Source organism: Heterocephalus glaber, unplaced genomic scaffold (assembly GCF_053883595.1).
Source record: "Heterocephalus glaber isolate CG9 unplaced genomic scaffold, H.glaber_assembly_v1.0 deba00001456, whole genome shotgun sequence".
Classification (NCBI taxonomy): Eukaryota; Metazoa; Chordata; class Mammalia; order Rodentia; family Bathyergidae; genus Heterocephalus; species Heterocephalus glaber.
The window spans coordinates 1,925,809-1,951,793 of NW_028258304.1; the positions used below are offsets into that span (position 1 = coordinate 1,925,809).

The window sequence follows — 25,985 nt, forward strand, 5'->3', positions numbered from 1 at the left end:
ATATATAAAGAATTCTTAGAGCTCATTAATAGACAACCCAATTAAAATGTAGACATAAGAAGATGATAAATAGCCAGTATAGCACAAGGAATGGTGTGCAATTCTAGGATCAGAAAAATACTAATCAGTACAATAATAAGATTAAATTATACACTCATTAGAGAGACGAAGTTAAAAGTTTTAAAAGCCTTGTCATGACTTTTTCTTTTTGTTGGATTCTCCCCCTTTGTGTTTAATTTGTCACGCCCAATGGATTCATTCTGCTGGGTTTCCTGGGGTTGTGATCCTTATTGTCTTTTCCTAGGGTATTGTCTAAAATTTTTTGGAGTGCTGGTTTGGTATTCATGAAGTTCCTGAGGTTCTCTTTATCATGAAAGTATCTTATTTCTCCATCAATTTTGAAAGATAGTTTTGCAGGGTACATCAATCTGGGTTGGAGGCTGTTTTCTTTTAGGGCTTGGAATATGTCACTCCAAGCTCTTCTTGCCTTGATGGTTTGTGTTGAGAAGTCTGCTGTGATTCTGATGGGCTTTCCTTTGTATGTGATTTGTTTCCTTTCTCTGACTGCTTGGAGAGCTTTGTTCTTCTGTTGTGTTTCTGAAATCTTAACAATTATATGCCTATGTGTAGATTTTTTTTGATCAAGCCTATTTGGAGTCCTATATGCCTCATTTCTCTGTATGTCAAGCTCTTTTCCCCTGCTTGGGAAGTTTTCTGCCATTACTTCTGTGAAGAGTTTTTTTTTATGTCATCTCCATTCTCTCCTGTTTCTTCATTGACTCCAATCAGTCTTATGTTATTCTTCTTTGCATCGTCTAGCAGCTGCTGGATTGATTTCTCAGGTTCCCTTACAATTTTAAAGCAATTTTTCTTTTCCTCCTCACTAATTGCAATCTTATCTTCTATATGTGAAGTTCTATCCTCACATTGGTTCATTCTGCTGCTCAGACTTTCGATGGCGTTTTTAATCTCCTGGAAATCTGTTTGTATCTGTTTTATGGATTCCATTTGTTTCCTCTGTTGGGATTCCATCATGTTCCTCAGATCCTCTATTTTTTTTTATCTGTGTCCTCTCTAGATTTATTAATCATGTCTTGCACCATGAGCAAAATCTTTGCTGTTATCTGAGTAATTATTTCTGATTTCATTTTTCCCCAATCCTCTTTTGTTGCCAGTTCAGAGAGTCCAGGTGGTTGAGTATCAGAGTGTTCCATCTTGTTTCCCTTTGGGGTTGCTGTAGGTGATCTGGAAGTCTGTTTTTGAGGCTTGTTTATGTGTTTTCTCATTTCCATGGGGGGGTGCTTCTGGCGCCCACGTGGCTCACCTTCTCTGCCCTAGGAGCTTGGGATGGCAGCGGGGGAGCTTCCTTCTGGGTGCTGGGACCAGCTGAGCTTCTCTGCCCTAAGAGCCTGGGATGGAGGCAGGGAGCTTCCTTATGGGTGCTGGGACCAGCTGAGCTTCTCTGCCCTAGGAGCCTAGGATGGAGGCAGGGAGCTTCCTTCTGGGTGCTGGGACCGGCTCACCTTCTTGGCCCTAGGGGCCTGGGATGGCAGTGGGGGAGCTTCCTTCCAGGTCCTGGGACCAGCTGAGCTTCACTGCCCTAGGAGCCTGGGATGGAGGCGGGGAGCTTCCTTCAGGGTGCTGGGACTGGCTGAGCTTCTCTGCTGGCAAGGGGAAGTTTTAAAAACAAAAATGAGGAAGATTACAACAGATATTTTGAAACAGTAATCCTTGGCCACAATACTTAGTAATAAGACTGGCATCAGTCCCAGGATTGAACAAACAGTTGCTGGGCAGATGTATTTGTAGAAGTACATTTTGTATAAGGTTCAGTGGCCTCTTTCCAAGCTTGTGGCTTTGGTAGAGTCTTTTCTCAGGTAATCATGTGTAAGAACCTTTCCTTCATAATCTCCCAACTTTGTTTCCTTTTGTGTGTGTGTGACACAAGTGACTCCATTGTAATTGACAACTTTCATATTTCTTCCACAGATCCTTTAAGGTCTAGCTGTTAAGATTTTTGAGGAAGGTTTGAGAACTGCACAGTCTAGGGCTAAGCATCTTCTATACCTTGGTAATACCTTCCCGAGTACTTTACCCAATGCCCTGCAAATGATGAATTTTCTGGTTCCGGTGATGGGAACAACCACTGACTTCCTTCTAGTCATTTTGAATGAGTACTGATAAGTACTCACTGGATACTCAAGGGCACCCTGCAGATTTCAAGCTTTAGATATGTGAAGCTCTATCCTCAGATGCTCTGTCCTATGTACCCAGCTGCCCTGCTCTCCCTGAACTCTCATCTCTGTCTCCTCCACCCAGGGACTTAACCTGGCTCTGCCTGTTCTTTCTCTGCTTTTGCCTGATTCCTTTATGTTGTCTGCCTCCCCCCACCAAGTGGGAGAGTAAACAGTCTATGTTACTGCATCTTGGCAAGAAGCAGGAATCTCATTTGACTACTTTAGTTTTGAAGTAGGCCAAGTCAAATTTCTAGATGGCTTAGAAGATGCCACTGAAGGAGTTCTAGGGAGTCTCATTAGATTTATATCCAGCTCCTGTCCTCAGGATTCACACAGTAAATGGATCAATTTTTCCCACAGCATTGGGTGTGGTTGGTGTTCCAGGTGAAAGGGACACATCTGGTCCTGTGGACCAACAATGGAGTCTTCAAGGATGTACACCCAGTGGGTGACACTGACAAGAAATAGCCTCTTTGCCTCATACGACATCTTCTTGATCTTAGTCAGGGATCCCCAGGACTGGGACTTCTGCACAGTTACTTCTTGGTTTCTGTGTACTCTTTCAAGGCCAGTTTGTTCTAGTGGTTTGGGCCTTGCTATCTGGAGCACTCATGGGTTCAGAAAATTCTCCATTATCATTGCAGCTGGGGAAGATTGAGGACATGAGCAGCAGCAGGGCTGTGGAGCCCAGGAGTATGTGGAGTCCAGGCTGGGCAGGTTGATGGAATTTGCTGGGCTTCTAGCTTGATCACTGCTTAACACCCTACCCATGTGGGTCTGTCAAGATGCACTAACAGTTTATTTAAAAATAAAACCATAATCTGAATGTAATCATGAGAAATCAGTCAGATAAATCTACACCTAAGTACTTCTACAAGCAACTGGCACGGACTCTCCAATATGTCAGTGTCATGAAAGATAAAAAAAGTATATATATGTGTGAGTGATGTGGTGATGTGGCTAAGGGAGGATAAAGAGCCATGACAATAAAATGCAATGTATGATTTTGCATCGGATCCTAAGATTTATGTTTTAAAAAGCCATTGCTCAGGGGCTGGGGATTTAGCTCAGTGGCACCATGCCTCCTCAAAAGCGCAAGGTCCTGAGTTTGATCCCCATTACTGCAACAAAACAAAAACCCATTGCTCATCTCATTTCTCCTTATATATCCAGGAAGTGTCTTCAGGTCCCAGGAGTGCCATACCCAGGCAAAAGGTTTTTATTTTTTGTAGATGTGTAGCTGCGTACCCTCCATCTCTTTGGTGGCCACACAAAGGTCCTGGTGGTTCTTTCTCCAAGGAAAGCACCCAGGAACCAGGGAATTTCCTTGTCAAGTCACTCACTCCCAAGAAGGAGACCATAGGCCACATTCAGGAAAATGAGCCATGCTCATGTCAGGGTGGTATGATCACAAAGGCAGCCAGGCATCTTGTGGCCAGGGAAGAGGAACTGTTCACTCTGGAGTTTACAGACAGAAGTTACAACATCCTGGTAGTGGAATTGGTGAAAACTGACAAATAAGTTCTAAGAATGGAGACTCCTTAAGAGGGATGAGGGCTCAGCCTTCCATTTTATACTGGGGGTCTTTGCATTTTTTCCATGCTCTGGGTCTTCCTTATAGTATTTAACACTGTCACACTCTTAGTACCTCTGTCTTCTACCCCAAACCTATAGCCAGATCACCTTTCTGTTCTTCCTAGAGACCAAGGCTGGAGAAAACTCACACAGTTGGGTAGACTGGGGCCCTAAGAGGGAAATATTGCATGTCCTTTACTGGTGTGCTGAGACTGGCCCTTTCAGCCTCTTGAGAGCCTGTTATGTGCCTTACTTTTCAACTCTGCCTTCAGTGACATTCGTATCAACTAGATATTTGTGATGGTGGGAATATTTACACAATGATAGTTTGCAAATACTATACACAAGGGTTTCCCTTCTAGAACTAGAGGACCAGTTGTTAAACATCTAAAGGGCTGGGAATTTAGCTCCGTGGTTCTGGCGCCTGCCGTGCAAGTGCAAGGTCCTGAGTTTGATCACCGCTACCAAGATAAAAACAAAAACAAAAGCAAAAAAAAATCTATGAGTGTACCACTGTATCTTTTATTTGTTTAAAATTTCTCTTCAACTGCTTTTATTTTCTCAGGACCTATCTCCTGGATGAAGGGACTTAACTTTGAGAATAGGCTTAATGTTGAGAATGGTGTTCATAAAATAGCTTAGAAACATAAGATAAGTATTTTCTCACAAAACTATAGGAAAGTGGATCTATTTAATGTGAGTTTTGATAAAGAGATGTATTGAAAATATTCACAAAGAGGGCCGGGGATTTAGCTCAGTGGTTCCGTCACTTGCCTTGCAAGCGCAAGGACCGGAGTTCGATCCCCAGTACCAAAAAAAAAAAAAAAAAAGAAAATATTCACAAAGAGCACCAGTTTTATTCTCCCACTCAGAGAGAGACTTGTTGAAAGTGTATCATAATCTTGTTCTATTTTCAGATAACAAAGGAGTCTTGTAGAATGTCTGGACTTCAGAAACTGTTGCTATGTACTGTAAAGTGTAACCTTTAACCCTTAAAAGTCCACCACTCTGATTGGTTGTTGCTCAATAATTTCATGCCCTGATAACAATATTCACATTGAAATATCTTTTTTCTGAGTGTATAACTTGACAGGTTTTAAGCTAGCCCAGAAAAGTAGTATTGGCATTTTCTTTATCTACCTTCATGTATGCTGGATTCTTCATTCAAAGATTGAGAGGCTTTGATATTTTAGGATTACTTTGAATTAAAGGATCACAATGACTACGCGGTCTTAGCGCTGCCTATTCATGTCCTTGCCTTTGGTTAGCATCTTCTATCTTCCTGTACTACTCTTTTAAATTGTCACTCTTTTTCTTTTGTTTCCCTAGGGCTTTCCTTCTATGTTGTTAAAACAACCAGGAAAGAATGAGGAGAAATAGCTGCAGAGAATCCTAAAGGTAGGTTTCTGGGATTAATGGTGGGGTAGGAGCTGACTAGCTAACTGAACCCACTTCCACTCAGCCCAAATGAAAAGAACAAAAGAGCAAAGATAATAAGAGCGGTGCTGTGACTACCAGTGCCCAAAACTTTAAGAGTTATGTAAAGGCCAAAATTTGGGCCACAGGATTGAAATGAGATTGTATAATCCACCATGGTTCTTCTCTTACAGAGTTGTAGTGGGGCAAAGGAGGCCCACAGAATTCTGAAACATCTCATTGATACTCCCACTCAACATCATTTACACCAAACCCATTACCAAATATTGTTTTGTTTTGTTTTGTTTTTTGGTGTCAGGAATCGAACTCAGGACCTTGCACTTGCGAGGCAGGCAGTGGAACCACTGAGCTAAATCCCAGGCCCACCAAATATTGTTATGTGGGTTCCTAAATATCTGAATCCCCCAAATTTATTTTCACATTCGTATATTCTAATGAACTTTTTTGGTATATAGGAAAATTATTCATGTGGATTTTTTTTGACTGTATGATTATTGAACTTTATTAGTTTAAATCTTCTAGATACTTCTTAAAGATTTCATAGGTAAAGACATCATATTATTTACAAATAATAATAGCTTTACCCTCTTCCCTTAAAAAAAGGGTTAGGACTTACAAGAAGAAAACCAAAAATATATTGATAGAGGTAAAATAAATAGATATCATGTGCACCTGCAGATCAAGGCTAGCTAGTCTAAGGACATAAAATCTCACTAAATTATTTTACAACTTTACAAAAATTCTACTTAAAAATATCAATAGAATTTGCCAAAAGATAATTTGGAAGAATAAGTTTAAAATGGCTAAATTTTTTTATATAAAGAAAGATTAAAAGGGGGAAATGTTACTTTTAAATGCTTTATAAAGCAACTATTAGTTTGGTAATATTAAGAGAAATAGGAGGTCAATAAAACAGAATAGAGAGGCCTCCAGAATAAAATATCTATAACTATCCAAGGGAGCATCTGAAATTAGTGGGGAAGGCAGAAGTTATTCAACCAAATGGTGCTAATATTCTGAAGATAACCTGGCTTCCTTTGAAGGGGTGATGATGATTTGTTGTGTGATCGAACTGGGAAAGCAGCAAGATCTCATAGAACAAATGGGAACTTAGAAATCAGAGGGAACTGCATGCTCTCTTTGAATCTTTCTCTCTTCAATTTAGGCCAGTGTTTCTCAGAGAGAGAAGTGTTATCAACTAAGTGAGTATAAAAGAAAAATGATAATGGAAATCCTAGTACAAAAAGGTCAGACAGATTTCTTTAACACAGGCCTTCTCAGAACCTTTAATATGTCCACAGTTACTGTAAACCTCCAAGAAACACACACAATGTGGAATAGTTCATGAATTTATTTAACCTTCCAATCTTGGAAGAGCATGTCTAGACTAGTGTTCCACGTGACACAGTTGGGGAAATCTGGGTCAGTGTTAAAAAGAGAGTTGGGGCTGGGGATTTAGCTCAGTGGTGCTGACACCTGCCTCGCAAGCACAAGCCCTGAGTTTGATCCCTAATACCAAAAAAAAGAGAGTTGATATCTTGGGAATATTACTCAGGCTTCTGGATTGGAAACAACAAACCCATGCCTATATAATTTAAACATAAAAGGCATTTATTGGGAGTGGGACCCTTTGCTGTCAGACTTAATGGTAAAGCTTGGACATGAGGATATACCAAAGAAGGATGGGATCGGAAAAGACTCTCAAGCTGTCTCTTGAAGAGACATCTCTGAATAGTTCATTATTGTCTCAATTACACAGGAAGAGACATCTTTCAAACAGTTCATTATTGTCTCAATTACACAGGTTCTGGCATCTGATTGCTTGAGCCTGGGGTATATGCCTGACATTCAGATACCAGGCAGTAAGGGAAAAGAAATGTGAGTCCATTTATCTTCTGACTATGGGTTGGGGTTCTACCTTCTACTGACTTTAAGATTCATCTTTTTAACAGAAGTATTCTCGACAGCCAAAAAAGGACAAGTATTCCAATACACAGGTGTGCCTCTTCCTCATACTGACACTCCCCAAGCTACTGTAACCTGGTCTAGTGCAGCTGTGTTTTATCCAACTTTAAACATCCTCTTTTCGAGAGCACGAGACCTGCTATCTTAAGTTATTGTCTTCAGTTCCAAGTCCAGGATCATTGAGTTACTGACTTTCCTCCTCCAATTCTGTCATATTTCCATCTGAGTATTTTGAATAGTTACATTCAAAGGAAAATGACAGGATAGAAGAAAGAGAAGTAAAATGAAATTAAAAATATAAAAATACATATGACATAATAATAAGAAAATGCAGGTAGTGGCTTTAGCACTCCTTTCTGCTTTGTTCATGAGGCCATATGACTTTCCTCCATAACCATTTATTCTGATTTTCTTCTCTCTTTAGCCAGCATATCAACTGTCTGGGTTCTTTACTTGGTAGGATGAACCAAACCTTCATCTATGAATACTCTTAGCCTATTGATCATTCCCTTGGCCAGGCTTTCCATGCTGAGCTAGATAGATAGATACAGGGCATTTATAGCTTGGGTTCAAAATCCTCCTTGCCCCTTGTATTAATTCATCTATTGCTCCATAACAATTTACCTCAAAACTTACTGCCTTTAAGCAACAGACTTTGATTATCTCATGAAGTTTTGTGATTCAGGCACCGAGATGTGGTTTAGCCGGGTGCCTCTGGCTCAGGGTCTCTCCCAAGAGTTCAGGGATGCATTCTCACCTGAAGACTTGATTGGAGGGGGAGGGTCACACTTCCAAGCTCACAGTGTATGAACACTAGAAACTAGCTACACCCCATTTGTGTGTCAGGCAAACTTCCTTTGATGTCAGGGCCAACTATCCCACATGCCGAACTTGAAGATGTACTTTTCAGTGCTCCAGCTGTTGGGAATGCTGTCAGCAGAGGGCCTTTAGTTGTTTGCTCTTGCAGGAAGCTTCAGTCACAGAGGTCTCACCCAAGGGCATGCCTTTTCCTGGGTGGCCTATATCTAATGAATGATTGAGTCAGAGCTAATCAGGTACATTGATTATTCAGAGTTACTTCTTTTTTTTTATTAAATTCTTTTATTGGTACATTGTAGGTATACAACACAATTACATTTCTCATTGGGAATTGTACCTTTACATAATGCATCTTGGTTCTTAGTTTTTCCCCATTCCTTGCCCTCCCTTCACGCCCTCCACCCTTCCCTATTTACAAAGATTTTATTTCCATTTTTTCCATTTCTCAGCATTTTTTCCTTTCCCTTCTTTCCTTTCCCCTGCCCCTCCCACTACCCCTACCCCTTTGGACCTTTTCTTCCTATTTTGCATCAGAGTTACTTCTTAAAGGCTCTTTGGTAAGTATTGATATGGGACAAAAATATTCTCTTACTCTGGGCCAGTGCATTATCCTATTCCCAATGAAAAAGGTCTAATGTAATTAACATATTACTAGGTAGATGAACAATCCTACTCCTACGTATATAGAAGTAGAGATTTCTTTACTATTAATAATAACTAGATAGCATACATTGGGTACTTACGCTTATATTAGCTCCCTGAATCTATATCAAACCCTGTGATGTATATATCATTATACTTTTTCTCCAGATGAGGCAGTTGCATTCCAGAGACCTTAAGTAACATCAAGTAACAGGTTTATCTTTTTTTTTTCAGACAGGGTCTCACTATGTAGTTCAGGCTGGTCTTGAACTCACAAGGTAGCCCAGGCTGGCCTCCAACTTGTGGCAATCTTCCTCCCTCAGCCTCCTGAGTGCTGGGACTACAGGAGTGTGCCACCATGCCCAGCAATGGACTTATTTTGAAAGCAGCCAAATCAGATTTGAACCCAGGTGGACTGGCTCTAGAGCCATTGTCCCAAATACCATCTTTGGCATCTCTTTGTTCCAGCCTCTCTGACCTTCTCCTTTTCTTCCACTGTGCCACATTTTCTCAGGATCCCAGTCTTGAAGGAATGCCTTTTCCTCTTCCACAAAAGTATATTCCTACTTTTCCCTCAGTTCATTAATCAAATGCCACTTCCCACAGCAGCCTTCATTAATTTGTTATTAGTTTTATATTTATTGTAAGCACCTCACAGTTTGCTCACTTGTCGTGCAGGGCCCAGCACAGAAGGCATGCTATGACCTTGTTGAATGGCTCTCTGGTGAGAGGTTTGGCACATGCTCTTGATTCCCTGGAAATGTATTTATGTTTCTGTGTGTGTGTGACAGTTAGACTGCTCAGCTCTGTGAGGCATATGTAGCCCTAGAGCAGTTAAACTATGGAGTCTGAAGGTCTAATTTTTTGGCCATAAGATGGCTCATTTCTCATTCCTCCTTCTGGGTCAAGATCATTAAGTCTGGCAAGTCCTGCCAAACATTTTCATTCAACAACCACTTTGGCTAAACAATTCTTGTTATGCAGCCCTGAGCTGGACGATTCTACATAGTTGTCTCACTTCTCTTGAACTGTCAAGACGACAGAGGTTCCTCCAAGTCATTCATCCAGTTGGTGTGTGGTGGAGCCAGGATTCTGCCCAAAACATGTGTTTTCCCACTGGATCAGTGATTTCCATCCTTTCTGCAGGAAAGACTCACCTGGAGAGTTATTAAAAATACTGATGCCTGGGCCACAATAAACACCAATTGAATCAGACCTTCTGGGGGTGGAGGCTGGCATTTTAACATACATGTGTCTAGGCCTGAGAAGCACTGTGCTAAAATTGAAACACATAGCTCTCATTCTCTGTGTACCACATCTGGGGACAGGGAGGGCAGTGAGAGTATGTAGTTCATGCTGGGCTGGCTGGGTGAGAGTCACCTACAGTGTATAGTAAGAAATGATTTGTAGAAAACAAAAGCATGTAGCTGTGTGCTCTCTTCCTTATGTTTTAAATAAAAGCAGTTTGGAAAATGTCATGTTATACACCATTTTAAACTACAGTTTTGTTATTTTAAGCTTAATCAGGGGATACACTTCATTTTTCTTACCAGTAAGAAGGCCAAGAATTATCAAGAGAGAATTGCACTCCCCTACAGGGCAAGAATTATGGCTGCTTTGTTCAAGGCTGAAATCTCAGCATGTAGCCTAGAACTTAACATACAGTTGGCCCTTGAGAAAATTCTCTGGATGAATAAATGAATGGCTTAGTGAATGAATAAGAGGCAATGTCACCACCTATTTCTGTGGGATGTATCCAATAGCTATATGGCAGAAGCCACTCATCTAAGGGACCTGATGAAAATAGTAGCTGTAGGTACATGTTAGTAGGAAGCATGCAAATGTTTAAAGTCCTAGCTAGAGGGACTGACCCAACCACAGAGCCAACTGGAGAGCTTGGTGGGAGAAAGAAGTTTGCAACTTTAGTAAGATGGTAAAAGAAATAAAAAGCGTAAAATTGCAACTGGGAGTGGGTATGCCGCTTATTTTCTGAAAAAGAGTGAAAAGGGAATGTTTGGAGAGAGACATCTATTGTTAAAGTTGGAAAGGAAAGTTGGAGGAAGACACAATATTGGTGTATAAAGTGAACAGTGTTCACTGGAATGGGGGCATTTATTGAGAGTATATAATTTTTGGCCTAATGAGTTTTCTTTGTAGAGGACAGAATATCCTGTTGTAACATTGGACACAATATTGTGGGATTGTGTTTTTGGAGGTCCTGTTCTCTTTGGATTTGGACTCAGGATTTGGACTAAAGGTTAATGTTTACTGCATGCAGCGTAGTAAAAGCTCATTAAGACAGAACTAGACACTTGTTGGGTTTTACCTGTCCTGGGCATTGGGAACTTGAGTCCAATCACCAAGCAGGATCCATGTGACCAAGGGCCTAGTGATTATTATACAAGTTACACATTGTACATGAGAAATCATGTTATATGTTATACATATGCATAGTGTTATATATTACACATGAGAGATCAGCTCTCATGCTATTACTCACCTCTCCTTGGGAAGGAGAAGACCCTGGCCAAGAGCAGTGTGAACTATAAGTGAATGAATTATAAAACCCTTACCATGGGATATGCTGTCATCACCTTCAGTTCCTCCTTGTTGGGGAACTAGTGCTAAATTCTGACCAGTGTGGTTGGTTAAGGGGACAGTTTCAATCCTGGGCATTCCCTTTGGGTTTTCCATGACAGCTCTTCCCCATGACAGCTGAGGCTACACTCATTTTTACCTCCTGTCAATTTCTCTGTTCAAGGCAGTAACTGGCAGTTCACCATGGCAGCTCATTTGCATGGCCTTCAGAAGAGTGGCTGGGGTGTGGGTTGATGAGAGGCTGTGATTTTCATCAGATGTTGGGTCTGTGGTCTCTAGAGCTCTCAAGACTCCTAAAAGTTAACTATGCTACACTCAGGGTACTGAATGAGCTGGACTGGCTAAAAGGCAACTGTGCTCTTTCTTATCATTTACCCTTCAAATCTGCTTTCCTGCCTTGTTCTTCCTCATCTCTGGATGGAATCTCAGGCAGGTCCTACAGCTTTTCTGATCATATTCATATAACTAAAAATGCAGTCAAATAACCAGAAAAGTTCAAACTCTCATTACATTCATATTTCTCCTGTTTTTTAGGCCAGACAGCCTTGGAGGTCTGAGATGGTGGCCAGATTCATCTCCATAATCAAACTGTGCCTAGTCCCAGGTGGCAGAAAGGGCAACTTGTTTTGAACAATTGAAATCTGATATTTGAACATTTAAATAGAGCAAATCTAAATGTCATTCAGGTTAATGAATGAGCACTAAGTTACAGTTAGGTGAGGGCATGAAGTTCTGTGTGCTATGGTGTTATACAGGAATGCCTGAGTGAATTAATAAGGAGCAGTGCCACCATCTATTTCTGTGGGGCTGTCTCCAGGAGCTATATAGCAAAAGCTACTCATTGTAAGGGGCCTGGATGAAAATAGCAGCTGCTATAGAAGGGTGTGCCATAGCAGGGTTACTATAGATAATAATGTACTGTATATTTCATAAATCTAGAAGAAAGAATTTTGAATGCTTATAAAAATGATAAATGATGAGGTAGATATGATTTAAGCATTGCACAATATATACATGTATTGAAACATCACTTGGTACTCCATAAACATGTACAGTTTAAAAAACGCCAATTCATTTCTTAGATTTGCTTTTGTGTTTGGTTTTTTTTTGGAGGGGTTGCCTGAATTTCTGGGGCTCTCTCATGGGGAGTTCTCTTGGAAGATGACAAGAGGTGATGCCTCTTCTGGCCACCTGCAACTGCTTCATCCCAGCCTCTACTTTCCTATGATCTAACCACTTACTCCTCCAGAAGGCCCTTGTTGGCTCAGCCCCTATCAATGTGTTAATAGCTTCCTGCTGCGGAGAGGCCAAGTCTGGTCTATTGGCACACACTTCTTTCCTCGCCAAACTCAAGAAGAGCAGACTATCCCCAATTCTCGCTTTCTTCCTTACTTTTTCCCAAGGCAGGTGGCAACTGAAGCTTCTTGCCTTACATTTTTTATTCATATGTCAAGTACCAAAGTTTGCATTTCATAAACTCCAGGGATATATAGAAAATTTTCTGAATGGTTCTATTAAGGCTACCCTAACTTAATATGGTGCACAAAGATGTCCATGTCCTATAGTCACAGGTTGCTATAGTTTTGGAGCCTCTGACTACATTGTTATGTGGCAAAGTGGAATTAAAGTTGCTATTCAGCTAATTCAAGATAGAGAAATTATCTTGGACTGTCTGGGTGGGTTCAATATAATGGTTTTAAAAAGCAGAAATGAGGGGCAGAAGCAGACTCAGTGTCAGGCTGGTGGGATGTGATAAGAACTCAATCTGCTGTTGCTGACTTTGCATCAAGCAATGTGGCTGACCTCTACAAGCTTCAGAGGGCTGGGAAGGGGGCCCTCCCTTAGGGTGTCCAGAAAGGGATACTGCTCAGCCAATTATCTGTTTTTAACTAAATGAGACCAATTTTTCAATCCATTCTTTTTTTTTGGTACTGAGGATCGAACTTGGGACCTTGTGCTTGTGAGGCAGGTGGTGGAACCACTGAGACTTAGCCCTAATGAGACCAATTTTTGACTTCTTATGTCCAGAAATCTAAGATAAATTTGTATTGTTTTAAGCCACTGAGTTTATTGTAATTTGTTAAGACTAGAAGTAGGAAATTAATATAGAAAGCAAAACTCCTCTTTGGAGAAGTGGTGAGAGATAGATAGGACATGCATAATGCAGGGATCACTTTATTTTAAACAAAATCTTTATTTGCAATGTTGAAAGCTTTCCCTTTGTGATCAGAAATGAGATGTGGATGCCCCAAATCATGACTTATAATCAACAACTGGAGGTCCTAGCCAGTGCAATAAGACAAGAAAACTAAAAAGTAGAATTAGGAAGAAATAAATAAAAATGACATTACTCACAGATAGTATGATTTCATACATAAGAGACACCAAAGCATTTACTGATAAATTATTAGCACTAACAAGTTTTATAAGATTACTAGATGTAAGACCAATATCCAAAAACGAATTTGGAGAGGGAGAAAAGTAAGTACCACCTTTTGGAGGGGGCAGTATCTGTGTGTATTAGAAATATTTGTCTTTTCTGCCTTATTAATTTATTAAAATTTCTTTGTATCAGTATGGATTCATGTACATTTATTTTATACTTTGATTTATAGTTCATTTGTTGTCCGAATTTCTCCAGCTTTGACCAAAGGAAGCTGATTCCTATGTCCTTCTGACAGGCTCCATCTGGTTATTTATCCTGCTGTTATTTGGGCACTTTTCTTATATTTTGATTCTACAAGATACTTCAGGCTTATCTGTATTTTCCAAAACCAAGAATCATCAGTTTCTCCAAGGATCCCAGGGGCTTTTCATTGGAGAGTAGTATTTAGAAACCAAGATGTAGGTATTGGGTGTGCTTGTGGCTACTGGGGTATTATTGCTTCTAGGCTTTCTCAGATAACAAAACTAAGTAACAGATGCTTGTATACTAACCCATGAACACACACGTCTATGTTTCTATATTTATACACCCAACACATTATAAAGTAAATAGGAGCTTATGCTGATGACCCCAACTCCAATCCAGTACTGTGGGGTTTATTTTAATGCTCTAATGCTCATATAACTAAACCAAGAAAGCCTCTTCCCTGACCCCTGTGGTGTGTGTTTATGGGAGCAGTGGAACTCAGTTTCAACTGGACCCAGCACTTAAAGGCATGAGGACTCCATCTTTTTTGTCCCATCATCTTTTGTCTCAGCTTCTATCTTTGTATTGGTCTTACTGTGTTGGTTCCTTTCTCATGTCAGGGGACGTGGTTACTAGAAGCTCTAGATTCATATCTGCATAGCTGTCAATTTAAAGGAGGTTCTTCCTTCGTATCCAAATTCTAGGATATACTATTGTGATGTGCTCACTTATGTCCATGGGAAAGGTGGGTGTGGAGGGGCTGGGATTAATAGTCCCATTCTAATAAAATGGTTGAAAAGGAAAGTAGTTTCTCATTGGGGATTCTTAGTATTAGGAGTAGAAGTGGAGTAGGGAAGAATCCTGGGAAAAATAAATAGGCACTATCCTGTAATGCATTTATCTAAATGTGTGGCTAGTCATAGTTGGACATAACTATGGATATAGATACATATATATGTAGGTAGTATGGAAGAATGAACTGTGGGTACAATTTTTAAAAAGGTAGGTGTTTTTGCCTGGATTTTTCTGTACTTAATATCATTATTTATATAATATAGAAAAAAAGACTGAAAAAGAAACCTTGCACATTTTTTTCCCCAAGAGCCCTTTTTTACTTTCCTGACATGAATTGACCCTTTCAGGTCACAGGCAAGAATGCAATGATCTGAATAGTTTGTAGTGCCCTCACCTGCCTAGTACACAGAAGTTCTTCTGTGATGCTAGTTTACCCATGGGTATGCACACCTCACTGTTTAGGATGGCATTGTCAGGAATGCAGAGAAATCTGCCCTCATATAATGTCATAAAAAAGAAGAACCCATTTCTAGGATCAAGAGAGACCTAGGGAGGCCTCTTGTACTGTCTTTGGCCCCTTTTAGTCTTGGTAGAGTTTTCCCTTTAACCCAATACTTAAGGATGCCATATGTCTTTTAAACAAGAGGGACACTGTTTCTGAAGGTGGGGTCTAAGACTGTCTTTTGCCTTGCTGTCTCCCCATACCTAGTGCACAGCATGTGATCAAGAGGAATAAATGGTCCTACCTTCTACTCCTTGATTTTTCTCCCTATTACTGGTTCTCAGGACACCATACAGACAAGGGTGTGGAATCTCTTGACTGTCTGGGGTCTGCTGATCAAATCTCCCATCCCATTACATACAAGAGCCCCTCTGAGGCCTGGGGGCCACATCTGACAAGCTATAATAGTCCTCTCATCTCATTGAATAGTCGTTCTCTCCTCTTCTTTCTACTCCCCTCCTTCCCTCCCTTTGCCTCACTTTCCAGCTTTTTGTCCACTCTTGTGTCCTCCATACCTAGACTGGAGAGACTTGGATTACCACTCCCCAGAGATGACTCTCAACATTCCTTGGATGTTTTGAATAACTTGAGCCTCTTTTCTACTCTCATTGGTGATGTTCACGGTCCACCTTCAAGCATGAGGCTAACCCCAACATGACAAGGGGAAAAAGAGGGCAAGCTGATTCATTCCTTCACGTTTATCCAGAAAAAGTCCTAGAATCTTAGGAGCATAGCAAGAGGAAAAAGAGGGAAATCAGGACAGACTTCCCTTTCTCACCGCAGCAGTGATTTTTGGTCACTCTAGGTTCAGCCAAAGTTCCTCTTCTGTTAGGAAGAGCAGGTCCTTTCTGGGTGTGCAGGAGAACTGTTCACTTTCTTGATTGAAAGTGTGGCTGAAGCACCTGCTTTGCTCTGTCTTTCTCATCCCTGGCCAGGGGCCATACACAGAACCCAAAGTTTGCAGGGGAGAATTCTCAGTAAGTACCTGCACACGATCATGGCCATAGGACAAGACATCATGACACACTCCTTCCCTGTAAAGTGGGAAATGAAACTTTTGGTTTGGGACTTTTACATACACCTCCTCTGAAACTCCAGAAGGCCCTCAGTGAAGTAGTCCTGCTTCTTTCTCAGCTTCCTCATGGTCAATCAGCCTTTTGTCTAGAGTTCAGCAGAGTATTTAACTGAAGCCTTTATTTCCTTTGCTTGGAGTAAATGCCTCCCAACCTCAGGCCTTCTTATGCAATGAGTCCAAGCTTGGTGAGCCTTCCTGATCCTTTCTTGGGACCACTGAGGAGAATATGGGAGTTCTATTAATAACTCATGCAGGACCAGGAACAGGACCAGCAGTAATTTGGGAAAAGTCAACTTTTTGGCAGAAAGAGAAAGGAGGGACCTGATTACAAAGACATATTGTGTAGTAGCTCCTTTCCTCAAATACTCCTTTGAACAGGATCTAGATAACTTGGATTCTTTTCCCCCTCCAGGTCCTGGATTGTGACAGGTTATGGATGTAGGACCAAGAGCAGGAGTGCTGAGGTGACTCTGGGCTTAGACTAGTTACCAAGTATAATGGTCCAGAAGCAGAATGTTCTAACTCCTTTTAAGCACTGGTGGAACCAAATGTCTGCAATCAGATGAGCAGCCCAAAGAGAGGAAGTATGTTCACATAACTTTCAAGTCAGGCTCTCATTTTAGGGAGTAGTTAATGTCAAAGGTTAGAGCAAACTGGAATCTGGGCAGTGGGAAGAAGAGGTAGGTAGCTTGTGGAAGGCAGATGCCAGTCCATAGTCTGAGGAGTCACGATCAGCCATAAAGTCTTCCATTAGTTTATCATCCATCCATGCACCCACCACCTTCCTTTCACTCACTCAGCCACCAATCCTTTATGTACTCATTCAACTCTTCATTCATCATTCCTGTCCATCCATTCATCCATCTTCTATCCATTCACCCACTGATCTTCCATACATCCACTCATTAACCTACCCAGCAATCCATTCATCTATTTAATTATCTCTACCAATTTCCTTCCTTTTCTCCATGCCTCTTATCTTCTTTTCCTCTTCTCCCTTCCCTCTTTCCTACCTTAGAAATATTTGTCTAGAAACTGCTATGGGTCAGGTTTCTCAGATTTGGGAAATTTGTTTAAAGTATGAGAAGCTTCCCAGGAATTAATTAGGTCTTCACTGAGCCTCAAATTTTTTTCATAAGTTTATTGGTACATTTTAGGTATATATTATGATCACATTCATCATTGGGAATTTGTACCTGTACATGATATATCTTGGTTCTTGTTTTTTCCCATTACTCTTCCTTCCCTTCTATTTCTCCCTACTTACAAAAGCTTTGTTTTTACGTTTTCCTTCTTTTCATATTTTTTTCTTTCCCTACTTTCCCTTTCCCCACCCCCTTCCTACTTTTCCTTCCACTTTGGACCTTTTCTTCCTATTTCACATTATCTACTATACATTTTGGTCCTCCTTTACACTTTCAGTTTCTCACACCAGAGAAACAATTAGTTATTTACACATGTGTGTCCTATTTATTTCACTTAACAGTACAGTCTCAATGTGTATCCATTTAGCTATAAATGTCTCTAGTTTATTGTTCTTTATGGCTGAGTAGAACTCCATTTTATTAAAAAAAAACCCCACATCTTCTTTATCTAATCACCAGTTGATGGGCATTTGTGCTGTTTCCAAGATTTAGCTATTACAAACTGCTATAAACATGGGTGTGCATATATTGCTGTGGTATGATGCTTTTAATTCTTTAGGGAAGATAACAGCAGGGGAATAGCTGGGTCCAATGGGGCTCTTTTTTTTTTTTGGTATGGGGATCGAACTTGGGATCTTGTACTTGTGAGGCAGGTGGCGGCACCACTGAGCTAAATCCCTGGCCCTGGGACTTCTAATCCTAGTTTTTTGAGGAATCTCCACACTGATTTCCACAGTGGTTGCACCAGTCTACACTCCCATCAACAGTGGAGAAGGGATCCTTTTTCCCTACAGCCCTGCTAGCATTTGTTATTGGTTGATTTCTTTTTTATTTTTATTTTTTTGGTACCAGGGATCGAACTTGGGACCTTGCGCTTGTGAGCCAGTTGGTTTCTTGATAGCAGCCACTCTTTCTTGGGTAAGGTGGAATCTCAGTGTTGTTTTCATTTGCATCTCTTGAATGACCAGTGATGTTGAACATTATTCATATGTTTATTTTGATCCTCAAATTTGTTCATCCATGCCCTAAGCATTTCCTACATGTGGAACTCTCCATTTAGGGTTGCCAGGAGGAAGAGAAGAAGTGGATAAAGAGATGAAAGGAAAAGAGAGAAAAAACGGTTTCTAGTCAGATGTTGCTGAGCCTTTCCTACTTTGAGGTATTAGCAGCTACAAGAAGCAGAGAGGAAAACACGTCTTACATTTATTTTGAATCTCTAAAGTTGCATTTCCAAAAGGGATATGTATCGCTAAGATGATTTAACAAAGTAAAGTGGAATATTTTGTTTGATATCTTAACTGGTCTGTCTGCTCCAAGGCTTCCTACACTGCTGTCTATGCTCTTCATCATGACCACAGTGGTCTTTCTACAGTGTCCTTGTCCTCATCTCTCCTCTACCTGAAGAGCTCCACTGGCTCAGTGCTACCCAAAAGCCAGAGGTCAAGCTCCTTAACATGATATAAAAGGATCTTCATGATCTGAACCCAGGTGCCTCTTTAGCCCTGCACCCTCCCCTTCCTGTTGTACACACTGCATTCACATAGGACTGAAACTATTTACAGTTTTCCAAGAATTCCATGCTGGCTATGGCCCTGGTTGTTGAATACGCTCATCTCTTTTCCTGGAACTTTTTACCATGACTCTGTTCTCTATACTTCTTTTGAACTGTGAGTGTTCATATAGTGCTATGCTCAGCATTTGTAGTGTAATTTATTTTCTCAGGTCTGTATTTCTTATCAGACTGTGGGCTACTTGAGTGAAAAGACTGTGAATTATTAATCCTTGTGGCCCTGTGCCTAGTTCAGAGTCTGATACCTAGAAGGCAATCAGTGTGTGTTTGTGGGGTGAATGGATGGGTAGATGGATGAGGGAATCCTTACAAGAGAAATGAGATAGCTTTGGGACAAGATGGTTAAAGTGTCCATGTAACATACTTGGAGGGAAGAAGACAAATGGCTTCTTCCTGAAAACTTAGACCTTTGGGGAAGGAACTAAGCTGTGGCCTCAGCCACGCTGTCTAATGTGTCTAAGCCAGCAATGGGGAACTTTGGGATGATACAGTGGCTTGCTGCGGGACTCACTTCCTGTTTTCTCCAGATAAAAGGTCCATGGGGGAGAGGATCAGACAGAAGCACCTGTGCTGCAAGGGCCAGTGTGGGGTTGTGGGATGAAGGCTGCAGAGAAGGAAGCCCATGATGCACACTTCACCGTGGATAAACAGAACATTGCCCTCTGGCCTCGAGGCAAGCGCAGCCACTGCTCCAGCCTGATGGGTGCTCTGTATCCAAACCCACTCTTTGCTGGTCATTAACAAACCTTTGCTTCTGTTTCTTTTAGAACCTCCTCCCAAGCAGGCTCTGTCTCTGCACCCAAGGAAGCCTCTCACCATCCGTGTGGTGTTAATCTGCTTGTCACTGGTTGTGGTCGCCTCCATTGTGCTGCAGGCCATTCTCTGTAAGTCCTTAGGATTCATGGTCCCCTTGGTCCTTCTCCATCACTGATTGGCTCCCTTAAATCCCAGACTTTCTCTTTCCTGCTCTCCCTGGTCTCTCCAGCTCATGGTGTTTCATTTATCTCCATTCTCCTCTCTCCATGTATGAGTGGATGTTTTTCCTTCTCAATTTCTGGGAGGTTTTTTCAACTGGCATCCATGCTTGCATGCTTGTGCTCAGGGCATGGAAATAGTCACCCATTTTTTTTTTTATCCCATACCATTTCTCCCCTAGTTGCCTGGCCATTCTGACTTCTGTGTCCATTGGATCGAGAGCCTTGTGGAAAACCCTCAGCAGTGAGTGCAGTGTTTCCAGACCCTGCAAAGGATGGAGTTCCAAGGGTGTCCTCTGCCTCAGATGAGCAGATGGAGAACCTGGCCATCAAGCTAGGAAATCTCTGTGGTTTGGTCCCCTCACCAGGACCCCTCCAAGCTCTCTTCATTCTCCTGTCCCTGTGAAGATCCTGTTAATGGAGTCTTCCTATTCATCAGCTCTTTGTGATCTGTGCTGCTGGCAGAGCCTTATTCCTCCCACCAGGTTGGCAGAAAGCAGAGGGGACATCTGTCTTTTCTCTTCAGTGGCTCATGACATATTTTGTCTCAGATTGTAGCTTCTTAGCAGCAACATATGCTCCAATCACTTACCCCTTCCCAGATCCTAGTCTCTAACATTGCCTTTTCCCTGTATTTTCCTTTGAATGCTCTTGGTTTATTTTTGGCCCCCTCCAATGCACCCAAGCCTGCAACCTGTACAGAGTATGAAAGTAGGCAGGCCAAGTGTTATGGCTTGTGTCTAGATGACCCCCCAAAGACTCATGTGGTCATAGGTGGGACTTTTCAGAGGTGTCTGGATCTAGAGTGAGTGATGCTGGGATTGAGGGTGTCAGTCCACTGATTGGTTTGGCATAGTTCTGGGTGTGGATAATGGGGAGGCCCACCCTGGGTATTAGTGCTACCCACTCTAAGGGCATGTAGCCTGGATAGAATATAAGGGACAGAAAGAGGGTTGCTGCTGTCATTGCCTGTTTTGCTGCTTCACTGCCTGCTTCTTTGTTGCCTTTTGCCTGCCATGAACTATTTCTTCTCTGCCATGCCACCCTGCCTTGGAGCCAGACAACTATGAATTGAAACCTCTACAAATTGTGAGCTACAATAAACCTTTCCTCCTTTAACTTTGGGTATTGGGTATTTTGTCTCAGTAATGAGAAAAGTAACTAAGACAGCAAGGGAAGGGGAAAAGTGGCTTCTTGTGTCATTTTGCATGCTCTCTGGAAAAAAAGAAGTGTCTGGATTAGGAGTTTGCATACCTGGCCCTTTCCATAGCCATGGAGAGGGCTGTGGGCAAGCATGGGAGGAGTGGTGCTGCTCCAGCTGGAGATCTCTGAAAGGAGGCCGGGGACCACTGCTGGGGCCTAGAGGTGGAGAGAGTGATGGGGGTGACTGAGGGAATCCCTTTACCAAATTCACACTGAGTACTCACAGGAAATTCAGGACTGGGATCTAATCCTAATCCCTGCTTCTGCTTGTGAGGCCTCTCATGGGTCTATTTTCTCACAGTCTGCACCTCTCAGAATTCCTGGCACATGGGGGCACCCATTTCATGCTTGCTGTACATTAATGAATGATTGGAGAGTAAGTGACAGTTTCTTGGGAAGCTTGAGCCTGATCCTTCCCTTCCTTCCTTTTATTGCCTTGACAACACCCCCATTTCCTCTTCAGGGGATGCTCTCATCTTACCTCTTGCCTTTTTCCTATCTAGATCCCTGGTTTATGGGCACAATTTCTGATGTAAACACCAATGCCCAGATGCTGAAAAGTCGTGTGGACAACATGAGCACCCTGGGTTCTGAAATTGAGAAGAACAGTGGCAGCGTGAAGGTGGCTGGCGTTCAGATCCAGATGGTGAATGCCAGCTTGGATAATGTACATTCTCAAGTCCTGATATTGAAAACCAGTGTGGAGAAAGCCAATGCACAGATCCAGAGCTTAAGAAAAACATGGGAGGAAGTTGATCATTTAAATGCCAAAATTCCAGAGTTAAAAAGAGATTTGGATAAAGCCAGTGCTTTAAATGCCATGGTCCGGGCACTACAGAGCAGGTTGGACAGTATCAACAAATTGCTCAGACGACAAAGTAAGTAACTCGGGAAATAATATGTCAGGAGGACTAGTGGCCCCTGAGACGTTGCCATCTTATTGATGAGAGCACTGGGCTAGTGGGTGAGCAGGGGAGGGGCAGGCATAGACCAGAAAGTTAAGGAGAGGGGGCTTAGCATTGGGGTCAAGGAGGACTTAAGGGATTTTAAAAGGTGAAAGATTTATACCGTCTGAAGAGAAACCAGAGTATTACTTAAGGGATTTTAGCAGAGAAGACAATATAGTCCATCTGCACTGAGGTGCAGAGTCTGAAAGATTTAGGGAATGGAGCCTCTGTCCTGGCCCAAACCACAGCATTTCCCATAGTGTTCCTTATTTCAACCCCTGGGGCTCAGACACCTGCCATGGCCAGCAGAGAATCACTTTTCCCTCATGGGAAAGTCAGATTTGCAGTCCATCCCTTCCCACTATCTCTTCTCCAATCCCATAGGCCCTTTTCATCAGTTTCAGTCAGTCTTCCAGGATCTAAGAGAGGGTCCTCAAATCTGTATACCAGGACCTTAGAGCCCAGCCCCATTCAGTGTTGTCTCTGGGATCCCACTCAAGTACCCTGCCCTGGCTCTCACCCCAAGGAAACAGGACACTGCATTCACCTTCAGCCCCTGTTCTCCAGGTGACATCCTGCAGATGGTTTCGCAAGGCTGGAAATTCTTCAGGGAGAACTTCTATTACTTTTCTCACATCTCAAAGACCTGGTACAGTGCTGAGCAGTTCTGTATGTCTAAGGATTCACACCTGACTTCGGTTACCTCCCGGGATGAACAGGTGAGTGCCGTTCCCACATGCTTTGTGATGGGGGTGTGCTGGTAGCCGTCTTGGGGAGGCTGGGCAAGCTTATGTGGTGGAAACAAAATTCCCAAATATTGGCCACCTGACCAGGGAAATTATTTCTTGCTTACACTTCATATCTAACAAAGGCTGCTCATCGTGGGTACTGAAGGACATAAGCTGAAGGAGACTTAATGTGTTTCTGTCTGCAAGTGCTGAGGCAGGAAAAAGGAACATGGAAAATAGTGCATTTGTTTTTAAAGCTTCTCCCCAGAAATAACCACATTAATTTTGCTCCTATTTCAGTGGTGAGAGCAAATTATGCAGTATTCCTAGTTTCAAAGGGGGGGGGAGGGGTCCTCTTTCCAATTTGTCCAGAAAGCAGAGCTATTTGTCAACAATATACTGCATGACTCAAGAAATTTCCTTCTTATTGAGGCAGAATATTGACCAAGTCCCTTTCATTTGGGGCAGAGCAGGTAAGAGCATGTGCTCTGGAGTAGTCTAGAGTTCTAACCTGTCATCTAACTAGTCCTAGAGCCTTGGGTAGACGACTTATCTCCAATAGGTCTCAGCCTATGAATTGTTGAAAAATGCATGATGACAATACTTGCCTCAGAGGATAACGAAGAAATGCATGAGGTCTTCCCCCACATGCCTTGCACATTTAAAAGGCTTGTTGAATTTGGGTATTATCATCTGGCCACTCTCTTAGGGTCCTTGTTCTGGAGTTTAATTGACTGTCTCTTGTACTCCTGCTCCTGCTTCCAAGGAATAAAAAGGCCTGAGACCTGAGTTTGTTAGTTGTAGAGAAAACACAAATCAGAATTTGGAAGATGCACTCTGTGTTTCAGACAAGAGCCAGAGGAGGCTTGAGAGAGGCCAATGTGCAAAGTGTCTGTGAGTTCAAGGGCTGTCACTAGCATAAGTGAGGGATACCTAGAGACAGGTGCTCAGACTTCAGGTTGTGCCTGCACCTGTGCTCATTCTGTGTCCCCCACAGGAGTTTCTGTACAAGGGAGCAGGTGGACTGCCAAACTGGATCGGCCTAACCAAGGCAGGAAGTGAAGGGAAATGGTACTGGGTGGATGACACTCCATTCAACAAAGAAAGTGTGAGGTAAGCCCCCACACCCTCCTTTACAGCCTGACTTTCTTGGGCCAGGGACAGGGCGTGGAGGGTTGGGAATGTTTCCCGTGGACACAGGGTTTGTGATTTGTCCTTGTGCTAGGGACAGGAGGAGCCTTGGAACTGAGATGCTCTCACCACTGCCACTCATTGGGTTTGGAACCTGGGACTAATCTATGACTCTCCAGGGCCTGTGCAGTTTGACAGGAAGGCATTCTACCCAACTTGGGCAGGGATCTTGATGAATTCTAGGTTTTTTGCAGAGTGTGTTTGTGGGCTTGAGAGTGGCAGGGTGGTTTGAGCTGAATTTGGAGTGTGATTAGAGGCTTAATGGTTGAAATTTCACCAACCCCTTCCTCTTAGGCTTGGGATCTTGGTGTGCTATCTATCACCTAGGACAAAAGCTGGGATTGAGGTAACTTATTTCCTTACTGGAGATAAATTCTTCATTTTCCAATTTTTATTTGTTTTTTGACTCCATAGGTTCTGGCTTCCGGGTGAGCCCAACAATGTGGGCAACAGTGAACACTGTGCCAGTATAAAGGTGTCCTCACTCCAGTCCTGGAATGATGATTCCTGTGACAATAAATTGCTTTTCATCTGTAAGCAGCCCTACATTCAATCAGAACCATGATGGCTGGTCCCCAGGTTTACCCTGTGAGCTCCAGTGCTTGTCAAACTTGAGGAAATGTCCTCACTATCCTTCATACTCCAGGATGACTTTGTACCTTAAGTTTTCTTGCTTCAAAATTGTGCCCAAATGCATGTTGGAGGTCATCTGCTTTGGCTGGGAATTCTCTGACCCTATAGGGGCTGCTGGAATGGGAAGAACTTGGGTTAAATGAAAGAGGAAGGAGGAGATGATTTAGAAGTTCATCCTGCCTTGGTGAAGTAGATCAGCACCCTATATCTGTGCTATCACCTTGACCTTTCTCATCCCTTGAGAGAAGCCTCATTTGTATCACTTAAAAGTTACATAAAGAAATGGTCACATTTGAGGAGATAGGTGTCTTTAACCAGATTGAAACTTTACACAATGTATACATGTATGGAAACACATGGTACCCCATAAATATGTACAATTTTTATGTTTTTATGCATCAGTTAGAAATAAATTTAAGTTTTAAAAAGAACAAAATGTGAAAAAAAAGTTGCTTCAGATCAATCAAGGAAGTCTCCTGATAGTGTTATTCAGGACTTTTCCTGGTCGATTCCCCGACTTGCCCGCTTAGGAGTGCTGGTGGCTGGCAGATGGCCATGTTTTCGGTGGGAAACTTCTCTTGGCCACCCTGTTCATGCCACCTGCCCATTGCTCTCTTCATCCATGTCCTCTGAAGCCTGAACCCTTCTTCCCTGGGGAAAGCTAACCTGGTTTAGGTCAGGGGCTGACATGGGCCTGTATCTTTTGAGTGGTGCCAGCACCCTTCCTCCCTTCTTATTCCCACTTACTTGCCTCCTCTGCAGTCCAGGTGCCCAGCCCTGCCTTTTGCCTTCATCATCTGCCCAGCCCCATCTCTGACCAGACTGTCCCTGCTTCCTCTGCACCTCCTTTCTCCAGTGTTTCCTCTCCTGTGCCTTGTGCAGGGGCATACTCTTTGGGTACCTAAAAGAGTTCTCTCCAAGCTTCTTTAGGTGAAAACACTACTTGGGTCAGTGTGCACTTTATCATTGCTGGTTGCTTTGGCGAATGTGTGGAAATGGCTGTCTGCTTTGCTGGACATGAAATTGTGGGGTACCCTCAGGATACAGTTGGAGGGTCAAAAAAAAGGAAAGACTGGGAACATTCTTGCCCTAGAAATGCCACAAAATATGAACAGCACTTATTACTAATTTTTATGGAAATTAAGGAGAGCAAGGTCTATGGTCACGGTGATCTCTCTTCTCAGGTGTTCCTGGACAGTCTTCTGTTTCCTGGCTTTGTTCTCAAGGAGGGAACAAGTTATCTTCACAGAGACATTATTTGTAGTAATCGGGTCCACATTCCAAGTCCAGGAGCTACGGCAGGAGTGCAGGATGGGG

The 25,985-nt window shown here is 42.4% G+C and overlaps 1 protein-coding gene and 1 long non-coding RNA gene across 2 annotated transcripts; both read left to right on the top strand.

The window, feature by feature from the left end:
• The first annotated feature begins 5,139 nt into the window (after positions 1-5,139).
• Positions 5,140-18,574, top strand: LOC147827106 (uncharacterized). Its single transcript, XR_015452929.1, has 3 exons — positions 5,140-5,210; positions 18,275-18,340; positions 18,483-18,574. It is a non-coding gene; the product is annotated as an uncharacterized LOC147827106 (long non-coding RNA).
• A 952-nt stretch (positions 18,575-19,526) lies between these two features.
• Positions 19,527-25,091, top strand: Cd207 (CD207 molecule). The gene is made up of 6 exons (XM_004849901.3): positions 19,527-19,665; positions 19,760-19,876; positions 21,673-22,047; positions 22,684-22,835; positions 23,842-23,957; positions 24,450-25,091. The coding sequence occupies exons 1-6, from the start codon at positions 19,590-19,592 to the stop codon at positions 24,598-24,600; spliced, it is 987 nt and encodes a 328-aa protein (XP_004849958.1). The 5' UTR covers positions 19,527-19,589; the 3' UTR covers positions 24,601-25,091.
• The last annotated feature ends 894 nt before the right edge of the window (positions 25,092-25,985 follow it).